This window comes from Bos indicus, chromosome 20 (assembly GCF_029378745.1).
Source record: "Bos indicus isolate NIAB-ARS_2022 breed Sahiwal x Tharparkar chromosome 20, NIAB-ARS_B.indTharparkar_mat_pri_1.0, whole genome shotgun sequence".
Classification (NCBI taxonomy): domain Eukaryota; kingdom Metazoa; phylum Chordata; class Mammalia; order Artiodactyla; family Bovidae; genus Bos; species Bos indicus.
This window is the reverse complement of record NC_091779.1, coordinates 19,748,961-19,771,842: the sequence shown is the minus strand read 5'-3', so window position 1 is coordinate 19,771,842 and position 22,882 is coordinate 19,748,961. Positions and strand designations below refer to the sequence as shown.

The 22,882-nt window shown below is 37.8% G+C and overlaps 1 protein-coding gene across 18 annotated transcripts in view; it reads right to left on the bottom strand.

The window, feature by feature from the left end:
* Positions 1-22,882, bottom strand: part of PDE4D (phosphodiesterase 4D) — a 1,602,952-nt gene that overhangs the window by 442,701 nt on the left and 1,137,369 nt on the right. Inside the window, exon 1 of one of the 18 annotated variants that reach the window (XM_070774945.1) lies at positions 3,147-8,971. The exons of the other annotated variants lie outside the window; for them this stretch is intronic. Coding sequence (XP_070631046.1) covers positions 3,147-3,274 — 128 coding nt within the window. The 5' untranslated portion in view covers positions 3,275-8,971. Of the gene's footprint in view, positions 1-3,146; positions 8,972-22,882 lie in introns of those variants that run through there. 18 annotated transcript variants of the gene reach the window in all.

The window sequence follows — 22,882 nt, the reverse complement described above, 5'->3', positions numbered from 1 at the left end:
AAGATAGGTAACACACACTTTGTCATCATTTATTTCCTAAATAATTTATTGTCCGATCTGTGCCTGGCTCTATGCTGGGCACCACGGATGTGGCAGTGAGCAAGAAGCAATCCATACACTCAAAAACCCTGCAGCCTGACTTGGTGAGGATGGAGTGGAAAAGCCAGATTAAATCTGATTACTTATTCTCTATGTATTAGGGACATCAAAGTATTATAAAATTTAAAGAAAGCTATTTTTTTGTAAGAGTAAAAATAGAGTCCTTGAGTTTGTGGAGGCTACAAAATATTAGAGGAAATTTTTTTAAAAACATGAATATAGAAAATTATTAGAATCACAGGTGATAAGACTGTCATTCTCTTCAACACTGAGATTAATTAAGATTTAGGAGTGTTAGCTTCTTTGTTAATCTCTTCACTGCTGCTCCTGAAATAAGAATTCAGAACTATCCAGTGACCATGTGGTCACACTTACAATGCTGCTCATTCTCAATTTGGAAATTATCTCCGTGTGTTCCAAGGCAACATGCTGTTCTTTCAACAAGTCATTGTTTTATAAGGATACACTTGAACTCAAACTGAGGTATATTTTGATACGATTAGATTTCCTACTTTATTCTCTCCATTTAATGAAAAGTCATATTTCTTTTTACCACCTCAATATCACATTCATTGACTAAGTTAGAACACCAACATACAGCTCCTCCTCTTTAGTTGTTTTCCGGGATTCCTCCCTTCTTCCTTCCCTGGCTTTTGGTAATTATCAAAACAGTATCCTTTCTGCCAAAGAGCACAAATGTAACTACATGAAAGGAAACTTACAAACATGTCTTAAACAAATCTTAGATGAGTCCCAGCAAGTATTCTGAAACCTAACCATTTAATTTGGGGTTGATTTTAGTGCATCTACAATAATAATCTACCACTGTCCCCGATGTACTGACTTCTCAGCAGATTAAAAAGACGTTCAGATAAAGGTTTTAAAATGTACAACTTGAAAATGTGAGTTACACAATAGAAAGACACCACGACTTGGATCTTCCTTCACCCATTTATCCATCCCCTCCAACCATGGTCTTCATTACAAGTTTGTTGCCAGAGTTATACTTCTATGGGATAGAAGCTCTACATTTAATGACTTAATGACTACATATCTTAAGCAAAAGGCCATTTATTTGATTTACTTGCTGTATATAATAAGCAATGTACTATACTGAAGAACAAGTTAGACCTGACATTTTTACAAATTTGAGGTCTACACTGCAAAATACTGGTTATTGTCAAACACCTTGCAAGGATATTTGCTTGCAAAATACATTGTAATACTCAGTGTAAAAAGTGACGGAAGATAAGTCTGAACTTGTCTGGGTACAATGCAACATGCCCAGTCCACACTACATACATATACTTATCAGCTAATATAAACACACAATTCTGCTGACTTACACAGGAGTTGACTACTTTTAGGTGGAAAAAAGGTAAGGTAATGTGAATAGGAACACAGCATTGACGTGTTTGAAGACCTTACTGATGTAAATTTAAAATAAAAAAGGAAGGAATTGAACCCTCTTTAACTGGTTTCAAGCCAATGCCATAACCACTATGTCTCTCTTAATAAATGCGGTATTAGTAAAAAATTATCTAACTTTGTCAAACTATAGGCAACAATTCTATCAGCCTGTATTGCATATCCATTTCAAGTAGGCTTTCAAGACTCAACATCCCCTATTAGGGAAGAAGGTTACATTTTCATGACTATACATTAATAATTTGGCATCTGTGTGCCTTTGTGGTGTGGGTGTCACACCCCTAATTACAGAAGGGAGTTGGGCGACTGATTAAAACTGAGCTGTATAGTGAGTCTCAGGACACATTTTCCTAATGTTCTCTGACACAGTTGCTAGTTACTGCCAGCATGTTTTAAATTCAAATGGTCCTACAGGTTGACAGGAAGAGCCTTGGTACTTGGGGAAGAGAAGTGAATATTTCCCCTCTCGAAATTTTTTTAAAAGTTCATTCCCATTCCTTTTTTTTTACAGTTGAAAAGCTAACCCCAAGGCATTTCTGAGAGTTTGGAAACTTTTAGAAAAAAATCACTTAAATATCCGAATGTTCCTCTATGTTTTCAAATAAGGTCATGTCTGGCAAAATGTATCCTTTATGTGTGAGTTTATGCATGCATCATAAGAAAAGGAAAAATAGAAGTGTAGGCTGATAATGATAGTCTTTCAGTAAGTTATGTTGCCTTTTGAATTTTGGATTCTGATTTCAAGATTTCATAAAATTATGGAGAATTGGCATTTTCACAGAGAATAGAGTCTCATTGTAAAATGCTCCCAAAGTTCATTCTGAAAAAACTGAATATAACGACTATATAAAACCCAAATTGAGGGATTAGTTTTAGACCCATTTGTCAAACATATCAACCCTATTTTTACACTGCAGTAAAAAGGCTAGAAGATAAGGGTTTTCTTACTGCACTCCCTCTTTTCTTGTAATGAAAACACTCAGTTCAACTTTGCAACTCTTAATTATACAACGTGAGCTGGCCTGGGTAGTGAGTGAGAGAGAGAGAGTGTGTGTATGTGTGTGTGTGTTTGTGTGGTGTGGGTCTTTGTGGAGATTGTGAGTTAGCACAATTTTGGAACCTTGATCTAGAAATGACATCTTCAGAGGAAAAATAGCTAAGCCTATTCTGGCCTCCACAGTGACCACATGTAAATCAATGCTTTTTATAGAATTTGAACCTATTTATCACACTTAGGCATTAAGGAATGTTATCTGTAGATTGTGAGATACTGGGAATCTGGTAATAAGAGATTTTAATAAATATATCCATTATTCAGGAAAATCCTCTGTGAAATATTCACCATAGATGATTCTGAAGGTAGTACAAGCACTAGTAATCTCTTAAATTCCTAAAATCTACAGACCCTGAAACCATATCAGCTTTTGCTAATAGCTAAGCTAAGAATATTTTTCAGCTCACTTTCCTCTTTGGTTAATTTTTTTCTAGCTATCCAGTATGCTGAATTTTAGAACTAACCTCTCACCCTGACCCTCCGAGCTCAGCAGACCTCCAAAGCAGTTACTAAAGGGCAACAAAACACGTTTTCACAAACAGCTAGAAGAAAGGAAAGCAGTTACCGTCTCCTCTGTGGCTTAATGTCAATGGGCTTGTTGGTTGCATAAGGTGATCCATGAACATACGCAGGGCTTCGGAATCTAGCCATCTTCCCCAGGGTTAGGTACTCACAGCTGGTTGGCAAACTCATTTTATCCAAAAGGCAGGAAGTGAAAACAAGTCTTAGGAGTCAGCCCAGCATTCCTGGGAAATGCTGGAAAGAACGTGTCAGAGAGTGGATTTCAGACATATGCTGCTCTCTGGTCGCTGGGTGCTGCTTTGCTTTAAAAGTAATCCCGTGTTTCTCAGAGGCTACACGCATTCGCTTGTTTTCTTTTCATGGATACAGGAAGCTTGTTGCTTATTTCTAACCAGAATCAGTGCTCTGGCCAATTATTGGCTGAGTAGATGAGGTAAAAATTCTGTAGTGCCACAGAAACCTATTTCTACTCAGAGGAGATCTCTGAGTAGGCAGCAAGGTTTAATCCATTATTGTCTGATGTCTAAAAGAACATCAACCTAATGTACAGTGGTTGGGAAATCAGAGTAACACAACACACCGAACATGCATCTGAGAGGGAGGAAATAATCAATTATTTGGTATGTTTTCAAAGGGGGGAAACTGTTTGCTAAACTTATTACAGATCCTTAGAAAATGAGATGGGCACATGGAAATGATTACACTGGTTTTCCAATTTGCTGGTCAAAAAATTGTGGGTTCTGCCTCATAAATTATGGTTCACAATAGAACTGAACTCAGCCTCAGGAACATAAAAAAATGGTCAGCGTTGGACTTTGAAAGTGATTTTTTTTTTCTTATTAGAAATATTCTCTCAGAAGGAACCTAGCTGATTGCTGGATGAAAAGCTATCGAAAAACTGATGGGAAATTCTTTACTATTTGAAAGTCATTTTTTCCCCATAACAATGAAAGACAAACTGGAGAAATTGGAAATCGTTCTAAAATTCTCCCTAGAGCTACAAATCTCAGAAAAAAGTTAGAGCTTTCACGAGCCCGCAGTTTTCAATAGTCCTCACCTCATTTCCTAGTATTCTAGCAATACAACCACTGTGGTCCTCATGTGCAGTCTCAAGACAGGAGTTCAGAGTACTATGCAGGGTAATTTTTATGTTTGAAAAATATTTCTTATCCAGGATTTGAATAAACACAACCTATTTATTTAAGAGACCTGGGACCCAGGCAAACACAAAGTCTGCTGAGAGAAAGCTGTATTTTATTTTGTAGTGGCCAAATTCAGACAATGTTTGGGTTTAAACCACATTATTTAAATTCAGATTTTTTTTAAGTTCGAAAGGGAAGATAATTTTACATTGGTGGTTCAGATGGTAAAGCATCTGCCTGCAATGCGGGAGACCCGGGTTCAATCCCTGGGTCGGGAAGATCCCCTGGAGAAGGAAATGGCAACCCACTCCAGTACTCTTGCCTGGAAAATTCCACGGATGGAGGAGCCTGGTAGGCCACAGTCCATGGGGTCGCAAAGAGTCAGACACCACTAAGCAACTTCACTTCACTATTGCCTATCTAATGATTCTCCTTTTTGTACTTTTTTATTACAAAATAATACTTGGTCATTTTAACATGTGAAATGACACAGAGGTATATAAATAAAACCCTTATTTCTTTTTCCTATGAGTTAATATTACTAATTTTCTGTGTGCCAATTCTGTCACTTCATTTACAGACATATACATACACAAATAATACACATAATACACTGACCAATCCACAGGGCTTCCCCATCCTGTTTCTGTACAGTGGGATTATACTTTATATAATCTTCTACAAATATTTTTGTGCTTAAAAGAATTCATGGATTTTTTTTTCAGGCAATACATAGAAATCTAGTATGTTCTTTTTAACAATTATATAAGGCTCCACAGAATGAATGCATTATTATTTATTCAACCAATTGTCTAGTGGTAGACATAATTTTGGGCTTCTATAACCAGTAAACACATTTGTCAATATATTCTTAATGGTTGGAGCTTTTATTTCTGAAAGTGGGTTCCTAGATCCCAAATTCTGTGCAGTTTTCCCTTTAATAAGTAGCCTATGGCAGCACACACTCCTAAAAGTCATGTCAGAAAAGGTCTATTTCCCACAGCCTTGAAAACACTCTGACATTCAAGTCTGTTCCTTTATAGCAGAAAAATAAGGGAGCCAGCACTCCAAACTGTCCAGTGATTGCATATGGTTCCTTGCAAAGATGAAACTGTCATTAGGGTTCCTATGAAGGAAAGGGCAGCCTACTTGAACTGAGATATACCAGGGAGAAGACTTGAACTTCACCAACATGAGAGAGCACACCAAAGTAGAGGAGAGGCAGCCAAGAATTTTTGCTTAATTTTTATAGTCAATGGGAGATAAAATACCAACAGAGTTCCTGCCATGTCTCCAGTCCAGTCCTTGGTATATCTTCCTTACTAATATTTCATAATTGGGAAATATCATATAATTTTACAACATGGCAGTAGTACCTAATGATTACCAACTAACTGTGATGTACAACTTTGATGTATAACTGTGAGTAATTTATAGTTTTCAAATTTAAAGGGCCCTTTGGACCTGCTATCCCATCTTAGGGTCCTAAGAACACATGTACAATATTTTTATCTGTAAACTGATATAAGGGTCTTTGTCCAATACTAGAGAATAAGAACTGCATCATATAAGAATTTCCTAAAAGGGGTAGGAAAAAAAAAAAAAAACTGAAGAGTATGACATAAACCTCTATGGGAGAAAATATATATTCATTACTAGATAACATTCCTTGATTTTCCTCACGGGGGCATTTTTGCTTGTACCTGGGCAATGATTTACCACAAGCTGACGGCATTTCCAGGGGATTACCTGTACTCAAGTTGAGATGAGAAGGGATTACATTTAAAATCTAACCTGCCAAGAATTTAGAATCCCTGAGAATGATGGCCAATTAGCAGTGGTGGCCTTGAGGCAAAGTTAAACCTTCCTATCTTACACAATTCCCTTTCTCTGAGGCTGGGCAGAAGCAGTGGGTGACTCTACCTTAGGGAAAATGCTAACACAAGGGAGAACTTAATGTTCAAGTTAACAGGTTCACAGCAAGATAGGGCTCAGATCTCACTAAGGAATGATGACTAGAAAGGCAGGAAAATCCAGCACAAATCTCACTCGTCAACCCCATGATTCTAAAACAAGGGCAGAAATCACATTAGGTATCAAGAACACCGATTTTTTGGTATATTAGAGGTCCAATGCTGGTCATGTCCTTAACAACAATTAAAAGCAATGGCTAGTGAGTAACAGTTTGAGGCCACAGGACTTCCCTAATAAAAATTCCAATATTTATCAAAGAAGATTCTTTCAACCGAAAGCTCTACTCTGGCATCATGGGTTTGGCAAATTGGAAAGCTGAAGGAATTCTTTCAGGATACCAGGAAATCATCTGTTCATGACCTTATCAAAGCCCAATCAGCGGAACCATTTTTCCTTACTTGTGGTTTGGGAGGACTTCCTCCTACCCACTGTGTTCTCTGTCACACCCAGACCAGCAAGCAACACCGCTGGTGTTCATATCCACCTTCAGCTGTTGAAGCTTTTCTCACCTTCTGACCTACGCGTTTCCCAGCAAATGGATCCAAACCAGTGGCATCAAACCGTCATGACGTGCTAATAAATTCTCACATCTCCTTCCAGAGTCCGTACCTTTCTGCCATTACATTCACCTGCTCACAAGAAAATTCCATTTGGAAATCTCACAACTGCTTCATTCCAGCATTTAATTCACATCAATTCTCTTTCCCTATCTCCCCAAACATTTTTCTTCCTGTGTTCTCTAGCCCTCTTGCCATACAGCCACCCACCTGACAGTCATTTCTAACCAGGCCACAAATCCTAAAGACATGAATAAATTGAATAATATATTACATTAAATAGCATATTATTACACTATAATAATGTTCTATTTCTATAACAATATTAGATTAGCAATGATAGTAATAATAGCAGATGATTTCTATGCACTAGACACTATAATTAGCTCTTTTAATCTTCATAAAATAATTGAGTTCAGCACTGTCATTATGTCCCTTTTATAGATGAGAAAAGCAAGGCACAGAGAGATTGAGGTACATCCCCAGGTCAGAGTCTTAAGAGTGAAATCAGAGTTAGGAACCAGTTCATCTGGCTCCAAAAAACAGACTATCTTATTCCTCCCGGCAGATTTTATTTACCTGAAATTAATTAATTAATTTTTTTTTCATATTTTGCCTAGAGTTAATATCTCCAGTCTTTTTCTTCTTAGTTCCATTCTTCACTTGAATATCATGTGGATCATTTTTAAATGGGAATCTGAACATGTGACTATTTTGCTTATTATCATTCAGTGACTCTCCATTTCTTTAGTGATAAAGCTCTACATTTAAGATCCAAAGCTCAGCACAGAGATCCCCTCTGACCTTGCTCTGATGTCCACTCCTCTATCTGTCATGGATAACTCTGGTAGTATCCTGGGAAGTCCAGCTCTTTCACACCACTGGACCTTCAAGACGAAAAGTCCTCTGATCAGCGTTCTTTTCTCTCCCTTCTGCAGCTGGCTGACTCCTTTTAAGTGTCATCTCTTCCAAAACACGTTCTCCATTCCTCAGTTTTATTGAGATGCCTCTCATATGTTTTTTCCCACCCACGTATGATTCTAACTCACTGTTTCACAGCTCTTCATGCATTTATAACTCTCCCAGTGGCACTAGCGTTTCTGGAGGGCAGGCATTCTGCCTTATTTCACTTGCAACTCTAGCACCTAAACCACACTTGCTTGTTAAATAAAGCAGCTGGAATTATAAAGGCGCTGGATGTCCCAAAGACTCAACTCTCTCCTGAATCCTTCATTCTCGGCTACTCTTCCAGAATAATAATTATTAACTACTGAAATACATTTGAAGTAGTCAAACTATTCACTGCATTCTACCAAACACAAACATTTCACAAAGAACAACCCCTGTACTGTGAACACGAAGTCTCTTCTCAGGAAATGAGGAATGTCCAAGGGTTTTAGCTGGCGATGTCAGAGATGTGTCTGTCTGGGCAGACCATTTCAGTTCAAGAATTAAATTATCAAAGTAGTTGTTCAACCACCTGATTAATCACAGGTTATGCCTTTATTTAATCATGTTCTATGCTTTGAGAACACAACTGGCATATTTCAAATTCATCAATTAATCATTCTTCTATAATCATCTAAGATAACAATCTATTATCTTCTATGATAATCTTCTTCTGAAACTCCACATAGTACACTTCATACAGTCTTGGACAAAATGGTTTCAAATTGAAGGAAACACTGCAAGTCCATATGGAGACTTACCATGAAGGACATCACAGTGTTTCCCAAATTAATAAAGGGATGTAAATTTCCTTAGTGTCCAAATGCTTGGGAAAAAATGGAATATCCATTCAATACAAATATTTATGAATTCAATAAAATGACTACGTTGAAATACAGACAACACTAAGATATACTAACTGGCGTCTTAAACACATAAACATAGACAAACACATGAATCCCACAGCCACATGCGCTTGGGAAATTCTCCATTACATGGATGTTTTTGGAGGAGCAGGGGTAATCAGGTTTTATTATGCTAATGTTTGTTCCAACTTGTGAATAAGAAATGGATAGACAATGTGGCACCCTCCGTGGGAACCTATGTGACACTGTGGGAATTAGGCTTCTGAAATAACATCTAATGACATGGAGATGAATTCATAAAATATTAACAGTCAAAAACTAGGTTATAAAACAGTATAGCAGTATGATATTGTTTTCAACAAACAAAAAAATATACTCATATATTGAAAACAAGAGAATAAAAATAATACACATCAGAATATATATATATATATATATATATATATATATATATGCACACACAGACAGGAAGAAACAGATGGTTTTAATTTTCTGCTTTTCTCCTACCTATATTATCTAAACATTCTAGAATGTCTCGTGTTACTATTTTAATAAGACAAGTGAAATTTTATTAAAATTCCAAACTCTGGATTCCATCAACTAAAAAGAGAATTTATTGATTGAGATGAATTAGCAAATTACATTAGCAGAAAATAATAGAAACATTGATTTTTTTTTTTTTTTTTTTGCACTTGGTGTTTATAGCATCTTTGGCATGTATTCAGATACAGCTGTTAAGACTAGCAAAAAATTGCTCAGACTTGAGTAGTGAACAAAAAGAAAATAGTTCCTACAGCTAAAGGAGACCCTAAAATCTGGGTATCTTTTGGGACCGAAGCTGAGATTCACAGATCAAAGAACTGTTTTAAAAAAATTATGCAATCAGGGGGCCTTACTTATTAGGGAATATATTTCGATAAAAATGAATCTGCAAGCTTGAGCAGTGTTAGAATTTTGAAAATACACTAAAATGAAGGGGGCTAATAGTATTATTATAGATGCAAATAAAAGGGGTAGTGGTCATGCTTAGGTTGGAAAAAAATGAAATAATTTATAATAACAAAAGCATTGTGTATTTCAAATCTAGACAACTTATTTCAATGAGTCACATGAAAAAAAATCCTTAAAGAATGATTTACAAAATAAAATGCAGTGAAAAAAGAAAGAGTCAGCTATTTCCTTAAGGAGCTGCATTTCTGGACTTCCCTGGGGGTCCAGAGGTTAAGAGTCCAACCGCCAATGCAGCGGGTATGGGTTCAATCCCTAGCTGGGGAGCTGAGGTCCCACACGTCTCACGGCCAGAAAACCAAAACATAACATAGAAGCAATACCGTAACATATTCAATAAAGACTTATAAAATGATCCACATTGAACAAATCTTAGGAAACAATAAAAAAGCTACAACTCCCCCTGACCTGACTGATATTCACAAACAACCTTCTGATCTGGAATCTGACTTCTTGACTAGAGTTATCTAGAAAAGGTATCATGTAGAATTGGTGTTCTTTTTTTTTTTTTCCTTTTTTTTAAAAATTTTATTTTATTTAACTTTACAATATTGTATTGGTTTTGCCAAGAATTGGTGTTCTTAGACCAGTCATACCTTCAGTTATAAGAGGCAGAGTTAACATTTTGACTCACAAATTAGCCTCTTGGGAATATTATTAACTTGACTCAATTCTGCAGATTGTGAAAACTGGTGAGACTTGATGGCATACCTTTTAAAACTTGAAAAATCACGAAATCCCATAAATCAGTCAGCCTCATCAGCAGGCCTAACTTTATAGCAAGGATAACTTTTCTTAATTAATCAACTGCTTCATTTTATAAGAAGGCAAGTTTGGAATAAATGAACCAGAGCTTTTCACCTTCTTAGACAAGTTGTATTCATCTAACAGTGTCCCATTGGGAAGAATGTCTGAAAATTTTATTTCTGTTAACTGTCACCTCCTCAAAAATCCCAGCAGAAACCTGCAAATCCCACAAAGTTAACTAAACATACTGCAGTAAGGGAGAAGACCCCTTGGACAGGGTTTGTTTTTTGTTTTTTTTTTAATTAAGAATTTTAAAAAAGATTTTTGATATGAACCATTTTTTAAAGTCTTTACTGGATTTATTACAATATTGCTTCTTTTTTATTTTATTTATTTATTTATTTTTGGCTATGAGGAATGTGGGATCTTAGCTCCTGACTGGGGATTGAACCAGTATGCCCTCTATTGGAAGGCAATCTTAACCACTGGACTGTCCGTGAACTCCCTTGGACAGGGTCTTAAGAGTACCGTATCAGAAGAAGCTAGAGAAGCAAGCAGCTAAGTTATTTTTTGTTCATTCTCATTTTTTTTTTTTTACACAGGGATGAGAAAGTAGCTGGATCCCACTATCATTTAACAGGGACAGGAAATTCTGTTGGTTTCAGTTTCACACCTAACAAAGGCCCTTGACTACTGATAATCTTATCTCAATGAACCTATTATATACGCAAAGCTTAAAGCAGCAATAAAATCAACTGAACAAAGTGATGCTCATTCATTGAAGTCTCAGGTAGGCCCACACAATTTATACCTCCCAGCTCTTTATAAACTGTTTGAATGTTAAACGGAGTGACATTTTGCTCTAGAATGTATGAAAATGGAAACAAATGAGTTTAATAAACATAATGGGCTCTGACAACATGACTTCTGCAACAGATGTCCTATACTACTTCCTACACTTTCGGCCTTAAACAGCATCATTTGCTTGCCAAGATACAAACTGTTGCCAATATTCAGCTGCAGAATTTCCAACAGTAGGAAGCAGTGGAAAGAATTAAAACAGTTTAGTGCTTAATTTCCAAATAATCAAATGTCTTCTATCATTATAAAATGGAAGATGAAAAACAATACTGCTGCAAGTTCTTACTGTGTCAACTAGTTCGTCAAGCAAAGAGGAGGTGTCTTTGGCAAAGACTGTTCTATATTTGGTAGCTGGATGATTAAAAAAAAAATATTTCAACTCATTCCTCTACCTCAGCTAGCTAGCCAGCCAGCATGAGTTGAACACCTACTATATATATACAAAAGAAATAAATGCTATAACTCTTATCTAGGAAAAGAAATCATAAATCCATTTGATGTCCAATTCATGCATCATGGAAGGACTCACTTCAAACGACTGTACTGTGAGACAGAAATAAAACGTTGACACATTAGTGATCCTGTTTGAAACCTGTGGTTGACTAACATTACAGTCAGTTTATATTCTGCTTATGCCATCACTTACTTCCCTATATTAATTAAGTTGTTAATGTTCTCTCTCAAGTACATTACAAACCACGAGGTGGGCAGATACATACACATTCATCTTTGATTTATCCACAATGCCTAGTACATTGGTCTATGTATTGTAGGTGCTCAGTAAATAGTTGTTAAAAAAAGGACTTGAATTTATATTTCATAGTCATTAACTTTTAAAACTAGATATTGTCCCTGCATGATTATTAAATAGTGCCTCCTTTTACTCTCAAAAGCATCATTGTTTGGACTGTAAATTACCTGGCTATCATCTCACCCTGGAACTGCAAACAAATATACAAGGCTGGCTTAGCCACTAGCATGAAAACAATTCAAAGGCAAAGACCGAGTCTTATCCATAACTGCTTCCCCAAATCTGTCACAGTACCCCCACTTCTTTAGGGTTTACATTGATGACCCAAGAAATATTAACAAGTAATAGAGAAACTCAGATTTAATCACTCTGAATAAATCCCAGAGGAAACAAAATGGAAAAGAGTGATCGGCAAAGAATTAGGGAAGTAAAAGTATTGACCTGGATGTTCTCTTAAATTTAGATGACACGAAAGTTATGCCCATGTCCTCAAATCCATATAGCTGGGAAATATCTTTGCTATTGTCAGATGCCTCTAGATTCCTGGGTTCATTCAGCAAAATTCGAGGGTTATTTGTAACTAAAGGAAAGATCAAGAATAAGGATGCTGGTTATGGAGCCAAGTGACTTGGGTTTACAGTCCCATGCTGCCAAAAATGGCTTAGTAACACTAGAGGATTGATGACACCATTCTAGTATCGGTTTCCAGGACACTTAAGCTTTAATCATTCATTCAACGAGTATTTGTCAAGTTACTATTCTAGGTATTGGGAATTCAGCCGGAAATAAAACAGACAAGTAAGTGTGCCTGCTTCCCTGGAATTGACCTTCCAGTAGAGGTAGGTAGATGATCAGATAACGAAGAGAAATATGTAAGAGCGGTGTTACGTGACAGAAACAAAAAAGCAGCAAAGAAAGAATACAAGGAGGTCAGGCATGGGGTCGGGAGGGGGACTCCTCGCTGCCCTGGAGCCCTTGGCGGCAGACTGTAGGAGATGTGAGAGGTGGGAGTTTACCTGCTGTAACTGACTCCCGTGGAGATAAAGGGAAAGGATCCAATGCAGCTAACATGATACAGAACACAATTATCACTAAGATTCTACAAGTCCCTAAACTGAAACGTTTCTTTTAACTAATGGAAGAGACCCATGTGCTTTTCTGTCATGACTTGTTCCTTTGTTGATGGACTATTTGCTATTGTTAGTCACTAGACAGCTCAATCGGAGAAGGCAATGGCACCCCACTCCAGTACTCTTGCCTGGAGAATCCCATGGACGGAGGAGCCTGGTGGGCTGCGGTCCATGCGGTCTCGAAGAGTTGGACACAACTGAAGCGACTTAGCAGCAGCAGACAACTCAAGATAAGCAACTGTGATTTAGCAACTGCTTAAAATTTTCCTGTTAAGTGTGATGAATTAATCCCAAATCCAGGTAACACAGGATAAAAGGCAATTACAGAAAACATAAAGTGATAATAAATTAAGAGTAAATCAGTTAGGAGCAGCACAGGCCCTTGTTAACTATCTTAATTACTGATATTTAGTAACAGAAGCTGGTGCCAAAATTTTAAACACAGTCACCTCCCCTTTACTTATTCCCTTGAGACAAATATTCAGTTACAAAGTCATGGATTAGTCACTACCAATAACAATTATAGCTAATATCTCCTGAGTATTTGATCAAGGAGTCTATAAAAGGCTCTGTGCTAAGAACTTTTTATGTAATAAGTTCCTGTAATTGGAAGACTTATTAGGAGTAATTGAAAATGTATTTTTCTCCTAACGCATGAACACTCTCCAAGGAGAAGCAAGTACCTGGTTCTGCTCAGGGCCCTCCTGGGATGAGAACCATCTGGCTTCACCAGGCAGCATCTCTGCTTTCAGCATATCCAAATATTGTAAAGTTCTTTGTATCAGACTAAAGTTGACCTTTCAACTTATACAATCTCTTGATCCTAAACTGGAAGTCAGTCAAAATCAAACATCATTCTTTTCTATTATGACAACCCTGTCATGATCTAAAGACAGCTTTCATCTCACCCTCTTCTTTTCTAGGCTACATAATTTCAGATCTTTTGATTGTTCTCAATATGTCATAGTTTCTAGATGCTTCACCATCCGGGCAACAGACTTCTGAACTTATTCCTGTTTGCTGATTCCTCTTCAACCTGTATCCAAAATTAAACCAATATTCCAGGTATGACATAACTATTATGGGGCAGAGAGAGACAATCATTTGCATTTCTCTGTTCACTATACAAACTTTAATTTGAAAAGGTACATGCACTTCGAAGTTCATAGCAGTACAATTCACAAGAGCCAAGACATGGAAGCAGCCTAAATGTCTGCTGACAGATGAATGGATAAAGAAAATGTGGTACATATACACAATGGAATATTCAGTTCAGTTGTTCAGTTGCTCAGTCATGTCCGACTCTCAGCTACCCCATGGACTGCAGCATGCCAGGCTTCCCTGTCCATCACCAACTCCTGAAGGATAGTTTTCCCTATTCATCACCAGTATCCCGAATGGAATATTACTCAGACTTTAAAATGAATGAAATAATGCTATTTGCAGCAACCTGGGTAGACCTGGAGATTATCATACTAAGTGAAGGAAGTTAAACACAGAAAGGCAAACACAGCTTGATATCACTTTTATGTGTAATCTAAAAAAATGATATAAATGAACTTATTTATTAAACAGAAATAGACTCATAAACATAGAAAACAAACTTATGGTTACAAAAAGGAAAAGGTGAGTGAGGGATAAATTAGGAGTTTGGGATTAAGAGATACACATTACTATATATAAAACAGACAAACAACAGAGATCTACTGTACAGCACAGAGAACTATATTCAGTGTCCTATATAACTTATTATATGTAAGAATCAGAAAAAGTATACACACACACACATATGCATATATATGTGTGCAAATGTGCTCAGCTGCATCCAATCTTGCAATCCCATGGACTACAGCCCGCCAGAATCCTCTGTCCATGGAATTTTCCTGGCAAAGAATACGGGAGTGGGTTGCCATTTCCTAGATGCATCAACCCCAGGGATGATCCAGGGGATCTTTCCAACCCAAGGATTGAACCCACATACGTCTCCGGCATTGTCAGGCAGATTCTTTACCACACGCCACCTGGGAAGCCCGTGTGTGTGTGTGTGCATGTATCACTGAATCACTTTGGGGAATGTCTTAAACACTGAAAATCAACTACTTCAATAAAAAATTAAAAAATAAATACATGAATGAAGCTTAAGACAGAAATCTCCCCATACTCTTAATCCATGTACTATCTTTCCTAGGAGTCCATAATCCAATTCAGATTAACTGCAAATTTAAAATTGCAGTTATGTTTATTAGCAAACTGTTGATCCTGACTATATTCCAGTTTGTTTCCTGTTGCTCTCAAGTCCATTTTCCTATATATTTGATTGGATGAATAATATTCCATTCCTTATTCAGTATTCTTTATTCCTTATTCTTCATTTATGATGTTCACCTAGCAGGAAAAAAAAAAATCTATTTAAGGGCCTCTCTGATGGCTCAGTGGTAAAGAATCCACCTACCAAAGCAGGAGACATGGGTTCCATCCCTGATCTGGGAAGATCCCACATTCCTCAAAGCAACCAAACCTGTGTGCCACAACTACTGACCCTGTACTCTGGAGCTAGGAAGCCGCAATTACTGAGCCCACCGGTGACAATTACTGAAGCCCATGTGCCCCAGAGCCATGCTCCATAACAAGAGAAGTCACCACAACGAGAAACCTCCACGCCACCGTTAGACAGCAGCCCCCAATAGCCGCAACTAGAGAAAAGCCCGTGCAGCAACCAGGACCCTGTGCAGCCAAAAATAAATAAACAAATAAAATTATTTTTAAAATACATATTTAATTGCATTTTCATCCAGCCCATATATCCATTATTTATACAATTATACCACAAGCGATCTTTTCACAAGCCTTACCAAGATAAAAATACACTTTTCACAGCACTTTCCTGATTTACCAGACAAGTGATAGTGAAGTTATGACTAATACTGTGTTGATTGGCAAATGCAAATAATGATGGGCTTTGGGACTACATATTTTTCTCAATCAGACTGAAAGCTCCGTGAGAGCGAAGCAAAAGGCAGCATCTTAAAAAAATCATTCACATATTAACTTTGAGGTACAAAAAACCAATTTAACACAGACCAAGACAGTGTACCTTGTGGGGAACACCAAATAGTGAACACTTATGGGGAATGAAAATATGGTTTGCCAATAGCAAGTAAACATAACAAATAATTTAGTGACAAAGCCTCAAGATAACAGCTCAGGACAAAAGAAAGAAGGTCAAATGGGATGACAAAAAGGATTGCAATATCAGGGTCTTTGAATTCAATCTGCCTTTTAAAGACTCCTTGATTAAACGAGAGACCTCACTCAGCTTGAAGAGTGATGCTTGGAGAACTTTCATAGGAAAATATACTGAGACTAAGAATGCTTAAATAAATTGGTACCATTTTGCTTTGAGATGAAAAGACAAGGGTGATTTTATGACATGACTTGGAGACCTTTTGCAAAGAATAATGATGTCTACTGCATTCCACCCTCTCTAAGGAAATAACACGTGGTTTTAAAGAGAAGCAGAGGGAACTGAATGAAACAACACCGGAAGGTCATCTGACAATAGATGGCTATTAAGCTCTGGGAATTTGTTTGGAAGACTTTTGAAAATGTCCTCAGGGGCCCTTCCATCCACAGTCTACTGTCGCCAAGGCTCACATTTGAAGAACTCGAGCTAAGGATATACACCTGAAAATTAGGTGTCAGGAAAAGAAATCATTGACCCAAACCATCCTGAACATGTGCTACCAGAAGCAACGACACTTTTTTTTTTCTTATAACCTTTCCCTATTTTATAGAATTAAAAATCAATCATTTACTGATCAGTCAGAATAGGAAACTTTGAGACACACTAAAGGAGAAACACGTGGTCCCTACCCTCACAAAGCTTACAATGTTTTGGGGGAAAAAAAAAGAGACTCAAACACATGCATAAGTTTGCAGTCAGTACGAGACAGTCCATGCTGAGACTCAGGCATGAAATGTTGTGAGAGCTCAGGGGAAAAAAAATCAATATTCACCTGGAAGTGCACTCATTCAGTTTACATAGCAACTCGTGCCCTCTGTCATTTACACAGACTTCAGAATCCCTGGCTAAAACTGATTGCACAGTCTCTACAATATGCATATGACAATCGTATGAGTTCTCTTACAAAGTTACACCAAACAGTAGAGAAAGACAGCAAATACTAATCCCAAGGGTTTATCTATTGTTACCTTCAAAGATGGCATGTTTGTATTTTTTTTTTCCATAAAAGAAATGACAGCATTCTTGAAATGCCTGTTACATTTAGGAAAAATCATGTACTTAGTTGTTCTTCCCCACGGGAAGAAATCAATAGTGTTATTATATGGAGAAAGAAAGGCTAGGTCACTTCAATTATGTGAAGAGGAAAACCTAGGTCATCTGAACTACCAGTACCAGTGTTATTGCTGTAATGAAGGACAGAACGCAGTATCTAGAATTCATTTAACATGTGAATTTAAATGCAATTCCTTTTCCTACCATGAACAATGTTAATCCCCAAGAGAACAGATGGTACATATTTTAAATTATTCAATGAAGTGTGCTTTTTAAACCACAAATGTGTACTAGCAGAGTGAATACATCTGGCATTTAACCCTTGTTTATGTTTTTGCTCTTGTATGTTCTAACAGATAACCACAGTCGACTGAGAAGCACCCCTTTATTTCAGCTGTCGTTCTGGACACAAAGATAACAGAAAACAGCTAAAGGAGGGGAAAAAACCCAGGATTTGGCGTGAGGAGGCAAGAAGAAAAAATAAGAAAAGTAAAAGATAGCAAGAGAAAAAAAAGAAAATATGCATGATTTCTTGGGTGATACAAGGGTAATACTGAAAATGCAATCTTTAGCAAGTTACTAGGAACTAAGTTAGCTGAGATCAAGTAAGAAAGTATATGGGCTTCCCAGGTGGCACAGTGGTAAAGAATCTGTCTGCCAATGCAGGAGATATGGGTTCGATCCCTTGGTTGGGAAAATTCCCTGGAGAAGGAAATGGCAACCTGGTCCAGTATTCTTGCCTAAAAAATTTCATGGACAGAGGAGCCTGGTGGGGAGTCCATGGGGGTCTCAAAGAGTCAGACATGACTGAGCAACTTGGCACCTGCACAAGTAAATATCTAATTCCAAACTCTAGTATCTTTCTTTCATGACACCTTCTCAAGTTCCATAGAGAACATACTCCAAGTGACCTGCATGCTTTAAAGGATCACAACACCTGAAGTACTTTGTCTTTTCATCTGGGGCCATTTACCCTTAGAACATGGTGAGAAAAAGAAAACAGCTCCAATCCTTTGGCCACCTGATGCGAAGAACTGAATCACTGGAAAAGACCCTGATACTGGGAAAGACTGAAGGCAGGAGAAGGGGATGAAAGAGGATGAGATGGTTGGATGGCATCACCGACTCAATGGATATGAGTCTGAGCAATCTCTGGCAGATAGTGAAGAATTGGGAAGCCTTGTGTGCTGTACAATGGGGTCACAAAGAGTCAAACGCAACACAGTGACTGAATAACAACAACATAAGAGAAACAAAGGGAAACACGACTGTAGGAAAGAGATGCGGGATGGAGCAGGCGACTTGGTCATCCTTGGACCACACATGGCTACTAGGCCTGAGTTTGACCAATACACTGTTAATTTTTTTTCCTTTTGATCCACCATTTAAAGCATACATGAAATGTCACATTAAAGTTGAGATCTGGGCTTCTTTTGAAAATGTATAAGGTCTAGGACATAGAAGCTGTCTTCCTAGATGGTAAATTAAACTGAAGCAGAGTATCAGCTACCTCCTTTGGATGGGGCAAGCATTCTTCGCTTTGACACAATTACTACCCAAGATATCTAGTTCAGACACATTTCCCATATTTGACCTTAAGACATTTTAAGTGAAACTTCAAGTGGAGAAAGGACTAAATCTGTTATCACCTGGTCAAATTTTAATCAGAACATTAGCTCTTGGCTAGAGTAAGTTCTGGCCTTCCTAGCTGCTGCTGCTGCTAAGTCGCTTCAGTCGTGTCCAACGCTGTGCGACCCCATAGATGGCAGCCCACCAGCCTCCCCCATCCCTGGGATTCTCCGGGCAAGAACACTGGAGCGGGCTGCCATTTCCTTTTCCAATGCATGAAAGTGAAAGTGAAATCACGTGTCCGACTCCTAGCGATCCCATGGACTGTAGCCTACCAGGCTCCTCTGTCCATGGGATTTACCAGGCAAGAGTACTGGAGTGGGTTGCCATTGCCTTCTCTGGGCCTTCCTAGCACAACATATCAATTCCAGGAATATTTTCAACTCTTTACAAAGCTTCACAGGAGCTCCGGAATTGCCTCATTAGTATGTATCAGCAACTTACTACAAAATTGTGAAAAAAAAATGCTTTCACTTATCAATACAGACTTACATTTAAACCAAGATCAAAAACTAGAGCCAATTCTTCTGAAGGAAGAAGCATTCAATATCAAATTTGGAAACACTTTCCCAATGGGAATGACATGTATTGGTGTTCTGGTTTATGGTGACATGTCTGAAGTTTCTAATGATTTTGTTCTCAATATTTATATGCCATTAAATTGCAGACTAAACTACCTGACTATATAGATTCCTGTTGCAATGTGTGAGATTGTAAAAACAGTCAATTATTTAATAAGAATTTAAGACATGACTTGAATAATATCAACTGATTTAGTTAAAATTATTTGAGATCATGTAGACAAAATAATACAGTGAACAAACTATAACTTTTCAAATACTTTGAAACAACACTTAGGTGTAGCTTCGATCCAGTCTTACTCAAGTGATCAATACAGCAATTTAGAAGACTGTATCTCCCTCTGCCTCACAATATAATTTGTAATTATTAGCAATGTTAAAGAAGAGAAAGTGGAGAAAGTATGATGCATAGCACACTGTCTCTATTTTAAAGTACTTTTTTGTCACTAACTATCCCACGTGGTCTTGTAATGGCTGTGTGTTGACGAGGCATAAAGGACGCCCATTGGTCTAAAGATAGAATCCCCGATAATTAAATAATGTACCTAGTATTATTTGTCAGTTTGATATTTCTGATATAACAGAGGCATTTGCTTAAAAGCATAATGTGGGTTTTTAAAAATTAGAAAGGACTGTAAAAGACCACCACAAAATAAATGACAGAGATGTAATGTACAGTACAAGGAATATAATCAGTCATATTATAATAACTCTTTAGGATGCATAATCTATTAAAAATATCAAATCACTATGTTTTACACTTAAAACTAATGTAATATTCTGAGCCAACTATACATCAATAAAAAAGAATAATTTAATTTGCTCATTGTGCTGTATATATAAAATGGACTTCTCAGGTGGCTCAGTGATAAAGGATCTACCTGCCAATGCAGGAGACTCAGGAGATGTGGGTTTGATCCCTGGGCCAAGAAGATCCCCTGGAGGAGGAGGAATTGGAAATCCACTGCAGTTTTCTTGCCTGGGAAATCCCATGGATTGAAGAAGTCTGGTGAGCCACAGTCCATGGGGTCACAAAAGTCAGACACGACTGAGTGTGTGTGCGTGTGCGTGCGCGCACACACACGCACACACACACACACACACTATATATATATAGAATATCCATGTTATCAGATCAGATCTTATTATATGTAAATATTGTAGATAATCTATCATTCTATTTATATTCATTTTAGGTAATTACTAAATAAACTGTATATAAAGTAATGAGTATTCTTTTTCAAACACATACACCATACACAAATTCAAATTAGTTTCCTAAATGACTTATTCATTGAATGATTGAATGAATGAAGGAATGCTACTAGGGTTGAGGTCATTTTTGGAATAACCCTTTGGGAATTATCATTACAAACCATTTCCAGTGTTCTTAAGAAAACCGCTTCTTGATTTCAGAGTCATTTACCAACTGACCCACATATTAATGCCAAAGGACTTTTGGCAGCTTCATAGAAGGAGACCGACCTTCAGCAGATGGAGATTTGGCATCAATGAATTTAAAAGTAAGTGTAGCACAGACTCTGAAGGAAGGCTCAAAAGGAGAATCCCCAAAACATTTGAATAATGGCAACACGCCACAGGAATCATTTAGGAAGTCTCACTCTCTATTTGGTTAATGTATAAATTCTATTATGTTCTTGTCAACCTGTTTCCCTTCTATATTTTCATATGTGTGTGAAAAACAGTAAAGCAAAATCTGTATAATTTCGAGTCAATGTCAGATGTTATATATTTAGACTCTATGTCAGGGGAGATTTTAATTAAGTAAAAGCAACTAATAAACTATCACATCAGAAGTACTGAATAATAATTATTGGTTTACTCATTCCTTTAATAACACCATCTCTGAAGGTAAATTAAAGATTCATTTTGGGGGAACTCTAACAAGGGTCAGATTTATCAGACCGGGCCTTACGTTGGCAATTTATTACTGTGGGATGCATCAGACCTTGGGTGACCAGGCTTGATGTTATACGGACTCCTGCATTTAGGGTACAAAACCTAAGAATGTCACCTTCACTGAAAAGACTGCAACCGAGCCCATCAGCTTCTCTTTCCCGGAATCTGCCTCCGCCAACTCTTCCACCTAGCGAATGCCTAGCCATTCTTCAGGATTCCACTGTGGTTTCTACTCCTTTTACAAGACTGCTTGTTGGAAAGGACTGAGGCGTGAAGACAGAGAAGGCAATGCACACACTCTTTCACTCATCTATTAATTTACTGTTGTTGTTGAGTCGCTCAGTTGTGTCCATCTCTTTGTGACCCCATGGACTGCAACACACCAGCCTTCCCTGTCCTCCAGTATCTTCCAGAGTTTGCTCACAGTCATGTCCATCAAGTCAGTGATGCCATCCAATCATCTCATCCTGTCATCCCTTCTCCTCTTGCCTTCAATCTTTCCTAGCATCAGGGTCTTTTCCAATGAGTCAGTTCTTCACATCAGGTGGCCAAAGAATCGAAGCTTCAGCTTCAGCATCAGTTTTTCCAATTAATATTCAGGGTTGATATCCTTGAAGACTGACTGGTTTGATCTCTTTGCAGTCCAAGGAACTCTCAAGAAGCTTCTCCAGCACCCCAATTCAAAAGCATCAATTCTTCAGTGCTCAGCTTTCTCTGTGGTCCAACTCGCATTAATTCATTAGCAGTCACTAAATCAGGCTTCCCTAATAGCACAGTTGGTAAAGAATCCACCTGCAATGCAGGAGACCCCTGTTCGATCCCTGGGTTGGGAAGATCCCTTGGAGAAGGGAAAGGCTACCCACTCCAGTATTCTGGCCTGGAGAATTCCATGGACTGTATAGTCCATGGGATCACAGAGTCAGACATGACTGAGCGACTTTCACTTTCAAATGCTTATGAAGGTTTCTCTGATATGTCAACCACACACCAGGGGCTCATACATTGCTCTAGCTCTCCAAGGTCCATAGTAGAATAAACGAGACAGACAAGGAAACCAAGCACAAGTGTGTTAAATGCTACTGGACTGTGTGAGTTTGTAAGCATTCCTAAGAAGAAACAGAGGGGTAATTTGTCACACTGAGAAAGTAATATTAGGGACAGCATGCGGGGCAGTACACAGGATATATGTTAAAACTTGAAGCCATTCTTACAATGAACTTGGAAGAACGTGATACATTACGTTATTATCAGAATGTAAATATTTACTGGCTTTCCAATCCCATTCCTGTGCAAGGGTTATACTTTCAGCCCCTCAATGCCAATCGCTACCATGAAACTCACTTTGGCCCATGGCTTGTAACTGGAAGA